The 11497-nt window shown below is 40.6% G+C and overlaps 1 protein-coding gene across 3 annotated transcripts in view; it reads left to right on the forward strand.

The window, feature by feature from the left end:
- Positions 1 to 11497, forward strand: part of LOC126376222 (coronin-1C-A) — a 37589-nt gene that overhangs the window by 20720 nt on the left and 5372 nt on the right. For 2 of the 3 annotated variants that reach the window (XM_050023482.1, XM_050023484.1), the window contains 10 exons: positions 479 to 601; positions 2788 to 2931; positions 3431 to 3561; positions 4148 to 4255; positions 5509 to 5683; positions 6342 to 6405; positions 6516 to 6604; positions 6995 to 7135; positions 9968 to 10165; positions 10311 to 10535. In XM_050023482.1, the coding sequence (XP_049879439.1) occupies positions 479 to 601; positions 2788 to 2931; positions 3431 to 3561; positions 4148 to 4255; positions 5509 to 5683; positions 6342 to 6405; positions 6516 to 6604; positions 6995 to 7135; positions 9968 to 10165; positions 10311 to 10532 (1395 nt within the window). In that variant the 3' untranslated portion in view covers positions 10533 to 10535. The remainder of the gene's footprint in view (positions 1 to 478; positions 602 to 2787; positions 2932 to 3430; positions 3562 to 4147; positions 4256 to 5508; positions 5684 to 6341; positions 6406 to 6515; positions 6605 to 6994; positions 7136 to 9967; positions 10166 to 10310; positions 10536 to 11497) is intronic. The other variant, XM_050023483.1, reaches the window with a different exon arrangement.

An 11497-nucleotide genomic window follows, 5' to 3' on the forward strand; every position in this document is an offset into this window, starting at 1 on the left:
TCCGTTTAATGGCCATAGGCTGGCCCTCAATTGCATGCGACTTAAACATAGTTGGCGACGAGTGGGTGTATATACAACATTATGTTTTAATCGTCAGCAGACGCTATATATCTATCTTTACCGAGGTTTTTCTTGCAGTTCTTCGGTTATACAAGTTGTGAGAAGCTGCAGCAGTTTTAGGAGGATGAGACGTTCGACAAAAAAAATATGTAAAAGTTGACGATTGAAAGTGTTACCTAATGAATAAAGAACTAAATATTAATGTGTGTATATTTTATTGTTATAAATGTATATGTGTGTCGTAGGTTTTACCTGAATAAACTTTATTATTATTTTTAAAGATATTTTTGAGTTCGAGATAGGGTGTCACATATGCGTTTGGAGCATCTATCCGTACAATAATATGCAAACGTCCTACTGATCACGGCTTTGTCGACACTCTGACAAAAGTTCACTAAGAAAAGGTCTTCTCCTGCAGGTTGGGCGTATCCCAGCGGACCACCCGCTGGTGGGCGGGCACAAGGGCCCGGTGCTGGACATCGCGTGGTGCCCGCACAACGACAACGTCATCGCCAGTGGCTCAGAGGACTGCGTTGTTAAGGTATGGCCACAACCACTTGCCACTACACTGACAAATTACACACATACATACATAAGCTAAGGTATGGTCACAACCACTTGTCACTACACTGACAAATTAAACACATCCATACATAAGCTAAGGTATGGCCACAACCACTTGTCACTACACTGACAAATTAAACACATCCATACATAAGCTAAGGTATGGCCACAACCACTTGTCACTACACTGACAAATCACACACATACATACATAAGCTAAGGTATGGTCACAACCACTTGTCACTACACTGACAAATTAAACACATCCATACATAAGCTAAGGTATGGTCACAACCACTTGTCACTACACTGACAAATTAAACACATCCATACATAAGCTAAGGTATGGCCACAACCACTTGTCACTACACTGACAAATTAAACACATCCATACATAAGCTAAGGTATGGCCACAACCACTTGTCACTACACTGACAAATCACACACATACATACATAAGCTAAGGTATGGTCACAACCACTTGTCACTACACTGACAAATTAAACACATCCATACATAAGCTAAGGTATGGCCACAACCACTTGTCACTACACTGACAAATTACACACATACATACATAAGCTAAGGTATGGTCACAACCACTTGTCACTACACTGACAAATTACACACATACATACATAAGCTAAGGTATGGCCACAACCACTTGTCACTACACTGACAAATCACACACATACATACATAAGCTAAGGTATGGCCACAACCACTTGTCACTACACTGACAAATTAAACACATCCATACATAAGCTAAGGTATGGCCACAACCACTTGTCACTACACTGACAAATTACACACATACATACATAAACTTACGACCATATCTCAATTGGGTAGGTGGAGGTACGATAAGGTGCAAAACTCCAATCAGTTTAGCTACCTACGTGTATGGGGGTGTAAGTGACATCGTAACGAATACTGAGAGGCTCATTATTCTGAGTTAATAACAAGTGGAATTTTCCATCGCATAAGTATAGAATTATAAATAATTAAAAAAAAACTAAAAAAGTAATGGATTTTGCGACGGAAAATTCCACTTGATATTAACTCAGAATCATGGTCTGAATCATCTCCCTCAGTATTCGTTACGATGATACTAACACCCTGTATTTAGTTCATCCTGCGATGGTTGTATAGGTCCCGGCAAACTTCTTGAGCATCGACCTTGACTGCGCACAACCGAATTTTAGATCTCTTTGGTGGTGCGGTACGAGGCGCGGGGGCGGGTGAGTCCCACATCGACCGACTATTGGTAGATCAGTCGATACTTCCCCCGCGCACTCTGTCTTCGTCCCTTTGACTCCCGAATACACTTGCGTGCAGTGAAACTGACACGTTTTTGTTATTGCTCTTTTGTTAGTTTTTTTTTGTTATTGCTCATTTGTTTAAGTTTAAGAATTAGTTACTAGCACGAGGTCTATGTCTACAGATCCAAAACCTAGCACTAGCTCTGGTATTGCTGGTTTCAACCTCATGGAAGGAATATCATACTTACCTGACGATTAGTTTTTTTATGAAATATAATAATATAATATAAGTTTTAATAAACTATAATAATATAAGTTTAGTTTTATTTACATAATTAAATAATATTATTATTAATATTGTTTTTTTTTAAGGAAGTTAAGAAAATAATCAAAAGTTCATTTTTTTGCACGGAAGTGTACGTGCGCGAACTTTCCCCCACTACGACACTCGATGCTCAAGAAGTTTGCCGGGAGTTATACCTCTGATTAACCCAATTGGGATATAGACATATAGTCGTGAGCTTATGTATGTATGTTTATGAACTGTACGAAAAGAAGCGTTTAGAAGATCTTGACGTAAAACGCCAAATACGGAAGACTCGACACAAGCCCTCCTACAACTATACGTTTAATTCTGCTGGCCAGTTATTCTGTGCGCCATGTGGCCGAACCTTCAAATCGAAGTTCGGTTTTGCTAGCCACATTAGAGCCTATCATAACATCGACCTGGGATAAATATTTAGGAATCGCCGTCGCCGGACAAGGCTTGGATGATGATGATGATGTTCATTACGTTTCGTCCACTTCAACAACTTATCCAACAATCATGTCAAAAGACACATGACATTTATCTCGGACCGAAACGTACTTTCCACCAAACCCAAACGTACGCTCTCCCCAGGTGTGGCAGATCCCCGACGGAGGCCTCTCTCGCACCCTCACGGACCCGGTGGTTGACCTGGTGTTCCATCAGCGGCGTGTGGGGCTTGTCTTGTGGCACCCCACCGCTCAGAACGTGCTGCTTACAGCGGGCTCAGATAACCAGGTTTGTATCTTGTTATTTATTTCTTTTTTTTTATCTTGTTATTTTTTTCTTGTTATTTCTTGTTTATTTGATATAGTTCTTCCGTTATTAAACCAAAGCCTATGCTGGATTGGTGCAGCCTGGACTTAGACCACCCATATTGCATAAGCTGTGGTGGAGGGTTGCCCGCTGTACTCTTATCTTTGTCTATACATAACATCCATTATCCCTCGGGGGGGTTATGTATGTACAGTCATGAGCAATACAATGTACCCACTTTAGGACTCTGTCGCACTAACATATTTGACATTTAGTGAGACTTACAGTTCAATTTGTCAAAAAAGTTAATGTGACATGGTACCAAAGTGTATACATATTAATGCTCGTGACCGTACACTTTTTTGACAAATTAAACCGTAAGTCTCATTAAATGTCAAATATGATAGTGCGACAGGGTTCTAAAGTGGGTACATGATATAGGTACTTATAATGACTTATGACTGTACTTATACCCTCATAGATAGCAATATGGAACGTGGGCACGGGCGAGGTGCTGCTCACGCTGGACTGCCACCCTGACCTCATCTACTCCGCCTGCTGGAACTGGACCGGCTCCAAGCTGCTCACCACCTGCCGCGACAAGAAAATCAGGTATCATGTGACAACCTCACAGATAGCAATATGGAACATGAAGACAAAAGCATGTCACTGAAATTTTAAAACTGCGCATACTCTTGCCGACGTGCACCGATTGCCACAGACGGATCATCAGGAAGTCCTTTGCATGTATACAGGGTGTTAGTGACATCGTAACGAAAACTTTGAGGGATGATTCACACCAGGATTCTGAGTTGATATCAAGTGGAATTTTCCGTCGCAAAAGTATGGAACTGAAATGCATGAATTTTGCGACGGAAAATTCCGCTTGATATCAACTCAGAATCATGATCTGAAATTCTGAATCATCCCCCTCAGTACTCGTTACGATGCCAATAACGCCCTGTAGAACAGCGTTCACTGGATCGAGAAATCCGCTCCAAATGTTTCTGTGACAAATATAGCGTACGGCAAGGGAACGATTACAGAACGATAGTTTAAAAGTTATATTTTTTTATTAATGAAATCATACATTTCGTGATGTTACTAAAAGAATAATAAGCGATAAATCAAGGCGCACCTTTATGAACTGACTGGCTAACCTTTCGCTTTTGTTTCAAGTGTAATTTATTTTCCCCAGGATAATCGACCCCCGTAAAGGGGAGGTGGAATCGGAAGCAATCGCGCACGAAGGCAGCAAGGCGTCGCGAGCTATCTTCCTCAAGCACGGACTTGTGTTCACCACTGGGTAAGTACTTTTTTTACTGTATACAGGGTGTTAGTGACATCGTAACGAATACTCAGAGGGATGATTCAGACCATGATTCTGAGTTAATATCAAGTGGAATTTTCCGTCGCAAAATTCATGTTATTTTTTTAGTTTTTTTAAAATTATTTTCAATTCTATACTTTTGCGATGGAAAATTTCACTTGATATTAACTCAGAATAATCAGCTGAATCATCCCTCTCAGTATTCGTTACGATGTCACTTACACCCCATACAAGTACATACAGTAGCCATACAAGTAGGTATGGGTGTTAGTGACACTGTAACGAATACTGAAGGGGATGATTCAGATCATGATTCTGAGTCGATATCAAGTGGAATTTCCTGTCGGAGAAGTCATGAAAATTTTAGAGCTTATTTAAATTATTTTCCGTTCCATACTTTTGCGACGGAAAATTCCACTTGATATCAACTCGTTTTCGTTACGATGTCACTAACACCCTGTATCGTCTGTTTTGCCTAAAGTCCTAGAGCCAACACTAAAGCTAATATTTAACCATTATCACACCCCGGACACTTCATACAAAACACCTTGTTTTACACAGACTACACATTGATGGTATCGTACACGCGCATCTGTGAATGTAACGTCTGGCGCCCATACGATTGAAGACTAAGTAAGGCCGAGGGGGGTGAGGTAAACCTAGCTCAGACGCTGGTGGGGAGCGGAGTGTTGCCGTTCTACACGTAGTACTATTCCTATTCTATGCCATTATGTCAAAGCAATTCTTACTCTCACACTTTTACTTTTAAATCAATGAGGGTATACATTATAAGTTATTTAATAAATAGATGAACACATTTAATACCAGGCATTTTTATCATTTAGGTAATCATTAATCTTATAATAGCTTTTTTACGTAAAGTAAGCTTCACATGAGCTTTAAATTTATTTTCTGACAAATTCACAATATTATCTGGTATTTTATTGTGAAAACGTATGTTGCGCCTCTGGCTTATTTTTTTATTTTATACTACGAAATGTCACCTGGCAACACTAATTTTGACAGCGGATATCAAGCCACTATAACCATTGATTACCAACAATTCTTGTTTTTGTAAATATTATAGAAAGAAATACATAATATCATTATTTTAAAACCTTTATGTCCCCTAAGCGACAACGTATACATAACCCCAAAAAAGATGAATTTAATTTACTTAACTTATTCCTTTAATACCCGTGATGTCTTATCATTCTCGTCATCATCAGATTCAGCCGCATGTCGGAGCGTCAGTACACACTCCGCACACCAGACGCACTCAACGAGCCAATAGTGACGGTGGAAATTGACACCAGCAACGGAGTGATGTTCCCTCTGTACGACCCCGATACCAACCTCATCTACCTATGCGGCAAGGGCGACTCTGTCATCAGATACTTTGAGGTTAGTCGACTTTCTATGTACAGCAGATATCCTGAACAACAAAAGTGATGGTAGAAATTGACTCCCAGCAATAGAAAATTGTTCCTTCCGTCCGACCCTGACACCAACCTCATCTACCTGCGCAGCAAGGGCGACTCTGATATGATAATTATGTCTTGTAGGGCTAACCTGCGAACGTGATGATGAAACGAATTTGTCGTAACCATTCTGACGATATAATTATGTCATTTTGTCGATTGGTGCTAATATGTGAACCCAATAAGTCATATCGTTCTGTCAAAATACGAACAAAATGGCACGCATGTTACGGAAAAAAACAAACTTATCGATATCGATCGATAATTTTATCACTTTGCGCATGTTTGCCCTGCTGAACATCAATAGCGATGGTATAAATTGACACCAGCAACGGAGTGATGCTCCCTCTCTACGACCGCAACAGCACTTTATTTATTATTCTTCAAGCGCAAAAGGGGGCGGCCCAAAAAGACCTGGCAACACTCGGATGACCTAGGACTAGGAACTCTCGGCATGTCATGGAAGCAAGCTACAGAGGCTGCAAAAGATCGCGAGGAGTGGAAATCTCTTGTTCGAGTCCGACATCCCAGTATAATAAGATTTTTTTTTATTAGTGTTAATCATAAATTTGTTTTCACAGGTGACGCCTGAACCTCCCTTCGTGCACTACATCAACACTTTCCAAACTCCAGACCCGCAGAGAGGTAAATTAGTAAAAAAAAAGTAAAAAATTAGTAGTAAGTGAACCTTTTATTTCTTAGGGAATTAAAAAAAAAGTAAATAAATTAAAACGTATTTTTTTTTATTTATACAGGTATCGGTATGATGCCGAAGCGAGGCTGCGATGTGGCGACTTGTGAAATAGCCAAGTTCTATAGGCTCAATAATTCTGGGCTGTGTCAGGTTGGTGGTCCTGTTTACCTATAGTCTATAACTGTGTTATTAACTTCTTGATATGTATTCCGACACACATACTGACATAACTTGAATAATAGCAAAAATAATTTTATATTAGATCAATTTTCTCGAGCCGTAGTAACCCAGTTGGAGAACGCTTGACTCTCACTGTGAGGAAAGCAATGAAAACATCGTGAGGAAACCCTCATGCCCGTGAAATGCGTTTCGAAGTTGTGTGACCTAACCTGTATTGGGCTGACTTTCCCTTCGCGGGTTAGAGGGTCCGACAGGCAGTCGCTTCAGGTTAGTGACCAGTCAAATCTTCAGGTTAGGTAAACGGACCCTGTGAAAATGAGATATCTAAGGAAATGACGATGTTTATAATTATATTTACAGGTAGTATCAATGACAGTGCCACGCAAGTCGGAGCTGTTCCAGGAAGATTTGTACCCGGACACGCTAAGCGACGAGGCGAGCCTTACGGCTGATGAATGGATCTCCGGGGAGGACGCCGAGCCCTGCACCATGTCGCTCAAGGTACGGGGGCGGAGCCCCGCTCATTACACGGTCATACGGTAGGATGTCATTAGATTAAAAAAAAACACATCTGATGAACGTACACAAAGAAGTCTTCCGTGCGCCCAAGTTTGGTCTATTAGACTTTTTAAATTAATGAATTAAATGACCAAAAGTCGACTAAAAACTGAAAACATGCAAGATTTTAGAAATTCTACCTTCTATATTGAATTGTTGGGATCAAAACAAATACTTTATAATATTTTTGGGTATTCGTGATTGGAAAATAAATACATTGTTTGTGCAATAAATTTATTCCTGCAGCGAAGAACCGCTCTGCTTGCGCCGTATTGATACTGATCCTGGCGGAGTGCAAACTTGAATTTTTTTTAATTTGTCAATTCTGAAACTAACTTTTATACTTTTATCTCTTTTTGGCACTTACTATTTATAGAGTTCTCAAACTGAAATAAAATTAAGCATGTCGACCTGAATTGGCGCAAGTTTTGTCACAAATAGAAGCTGATGAATCTAGTACATACAACCCACTTCTATCGTGTGGGTCGTGAGGTGGATTACGAACCTCATCAACCCTGGTGTCAGGGTTATTATTGAGCCGCCATAGGCCCCTAACATGGCTCATGTGGGTGAATCTCAAAATTTCAAGTTTGGTGACGAAATTTCATATTATTTTTTCGTGAAAAATTGGGTTCCGACATGAAAAAGATCCAAAAGGATCCTCGGTTCCGACATGAAAAAGGAATTTTTCAATTCCCAATTTCCTCAATTTTTCACGGAAAAATTATATGACAGTCGCCACCAAAATGGACACATTTTGATATTCACCCATGTAACGATTACGTATTTACAACCATAATGGACAATGTGTAAAAATGAGTAATCAATGGTACCGATTCGGGCGGACACACTTACCCTAATTTTAGTTTGACAGTTAAACTAATGCCGTCCTTCACTTACAATACGCGCAAGAAAGAGACAGGGCTAGTTTTAGTTCTGTCGTTTGTCCGAATCCGCACCATTGTACAGTCATGAGCAATATAATGTACCCACTTTAGGACTCTGTCGCACTAACATATTTGACATTTAGTGAGACTTACAGTTCAATTTGTCAAAAAAGTTAATGTGACATGGTGCCAAAGTGTATACATATTAATGCTCGTGACCGTACATTGTAAAAAAGCATGGTTTGACAAATTGTGTTTCCGTTGTATGCTAGAAACTTGAGTAAATCTATTTTTAAGGTAAGTGCTTTGAATGGGTTGTCGTTTTAACCATGTTTTATCTCATCCGTTCAATAAAATGAAAGCGGATGGTAAAAAAATTGTGCAATTGACACGCAACCTAGAAGCTGTTGTATTTCGCGCCTCCTCTGTTTTTTTTTTTATACTTCAAATGGTTTGCAATGGTGTTCAAGTTGTTAAGCCAATGTATTGACTAAACATCACATTGGTGTTGACCTGGGGGGTTAAAATGGCCACATCGAAGCAATTCATCTAAGAAAGCAATATTTCCATTTGACGTTTGCGCATATAAAAGTAAGTGCGCAATGCAAACAAATGACAAATAGTGTCAGATATCCGGGTTCGATTCCTTGTTTAGTCGATTTTAACGGACAAGTAGAAGTAGCGACTTGTTACGATGGCCGTTGTAACCCCTTACAATAGCGATGTAAAATGTCGATGATTAAGTGCGACTAGCACCTTTATTGGCCACCTGATACGACACGATTCATTTATAACAAACATTATAGAAGGAAAAATTGAAGGGAAGAGAGGAAGGGTTAGACCTAGGATAACATTTATGAAACAAATAAAAGAGAAGGTGCAGGTCGTGTCGTATCGGGAGGTGAAGGTTTTGGCGGGAAGAAGAGAGGAATGGCGGTTACTCCACCGACAAGAGCGCAGCTCTTAAATAGAGAGAGAGCACCTTTATGTCTTTGGATTTAGAACTACGTAGTATTGCATTGCAAGTAGTACTAATTAAAAAAGTTTTGATAAATTTTATTACACACGTCACTATTTGGTCCTTTAATGTTGGTTGGTCATTTAAGAGCCACGCTCTTGTCGGTGTAGCATTCTCCATTCTTGTCTATCCTTTGATATTTTGGCCTTTGGCTTTTGAATTGGCCTTTGCCAATTCCTTTACTCCCTTATAAGACACGACTTGTAATGTAGTTTTTAATTAATACGAAAACGGCCATCATAGCGTGCGCTAGGAATGAATTAGGATTTGTTCCACCGATCCGCAGTAGAGCAGCGTGGTGGAGCATGCTCCTTTCATTAAGGTAAGGGGAGAAAATGTCCAGCGTGGGCAATATTATATAAGATAATCATGTTTTTTTTTTTTGATGATTCTGTTGGCTTTCTCTCTAACAAATGATTTCTGTGTGTTGTATTGTTTGATGTTCTAACACTAAAACTTGTTATTTGATGTCACTAACATTATTTAATATCATCATTTTAATTCGGGTTTTTTTCTCTATATTTGGGTTTTAAAATATATTTCGGGGGTTAATTTTCAGTCGTTTATTTTTAGAAGTATATTTTTTGATTCTCGAAAAGGAAATCAATTACTTTTATTCCTTGTTTCTAAAATGAACCTTTCAATGAGTGATCATAAGGAAATTATTATTAAAAATGATTTTTTTTTCGGTTCGATTTATAAATGAAACATTCAAAAAGGCCGTAGCGCCCAATAAACTCATGATTCGATTAAGTTTCAGTTACAAATTCATTCAATGCAACAAAAAATCCCTCCCAAAATACAAGTAAAGCCAACAGGAATATCAAAAGACAGATGCTATAGGCTAGGGGATCCCTAACCAAACTCCAGGAGCGCGCGCTTGTTGTGCAGGGGGGGTATGTGTCCGGCCGCGCGGCGCAGCAGCTGCACGTGACGAAGAAGGCGAATGCCCTTGCCGGCGCGAAGGAGAAGGACAAAGATAGATCCCCGACTCCTGCTCACAGGAGAGACGACAGTCAAGCTGGTACTCCTGCCTCAGCCACGCCGCCTCCCGTCAGCGCCGCTGTGGTGAGTATAATGTATAGAGAATAAATACCAAATTATATTTAATGTAATATATAATATAATATATATTATATTAAACGCTTATATATTATAATATAATATATAAGCGTTAAACTCTACTTAAATTTATATTTAGTTTCTTCCACAGGAGAAACAGCTGTCGGACTTAGTGGACGAGATCCGCAAGCTGAAGTCGGTGATAGTGAAGCAGGAGAACCGCATCCGGGCGCTGGAGGCGGTGGCCAAGGCGGGGGCGCTGGCGCCGGCGCCCGCCACGCCGCCCGCGGCCTCGCCGCAGCCGCCACCCGACGCGCACGACCCGCCGCCCAACCACGACAACGACGACGGCATGGCGCCTGACGAAGTCTGAGCGGTAAGCATCTTACATTTTCATCACTAATTACGACCTCCATGGTCCAGTGGTTGAGCGTTGGGCTCACGATCCGGAGGTCCTGGGTTCGATTCCCGGTGGGGACATATCACAAAAAATACTTTGTGGTTCCTAGTTTGGTGAGGACATTACAGGCTGATCACCTGATTGTCCGAAAGTAAGATGATCCGTGCTTCGGTAGGCACGTTAACCCATTGGTGCTGATATAAGTAAGTAGTCGTTACATGAGCCATGTCGGGGGCCTTTGGCGGCTCAATAATAACCCTGACATCAGGGTTGATAAGGTTGGTACTCCACCTCACAACCCACACGATAGAAGATCACTAATTTAACCCTTTATAGCCCATGATCATATAATTTAAAGATTCTTAGGAATATGATAGGTTTCAACAAATAAAAAAACACGTATTTTTCAGAAATTTGAAAATATTTATTTTTATGTATTTATTTGACATTTTAAGGTATGTGACATTTCTGTTACATTGAGTGAAGCCTTGAGGAACCAAAGCATGTGAGCATTCATAAAAGACCATCTCATGCTACTTCAGAATGGAGTCACATTCACCGCGGGATAATGACACACTTGACATATCACACCAACACGACGGATTGGAGGACGATGATGACAGCGTGACCGATCCAGACCCTCAGCCGTTACCAGAAGGTTCAGATGCTTTCTCCGACCGTGAAGAAAATATTGGAGCCGATACAGACGCAACCACTGAAGAATCGGAACACAACGAGCCGACCGCCGGCCCCCGCTGCCGATCCCGAACGGCAAAGAAGCCAATCAAAAAAGCCTCGACCAATCAAAAGCGACAAAAGCGGCACCGCCAATGGACAAAAAAGAACCCAGTTCCGAACGACCAGCAGGTGAGACTCACGGGAAATACCACTTTACCAGCTAATTTACTCGAGCTTGATACACCAATTAATTGGTGTAG

The sequence above is a fragment of the Pectinophora gossypiella genome, chromosome 20 (assembly GCF_024362695.1).
Source record: "Pectinophora gossypiella chromosome 20, ilPecGoss1.1, whole genome shotgun sequence".
In the NCBI taxonomy this organism is placed as follows: Eukaryota; Metazoa; Arthropoda; class Insecta; order Lepidoptera; family Gelechiidae; genus Pectinophora; species Pectinophora gossypiella.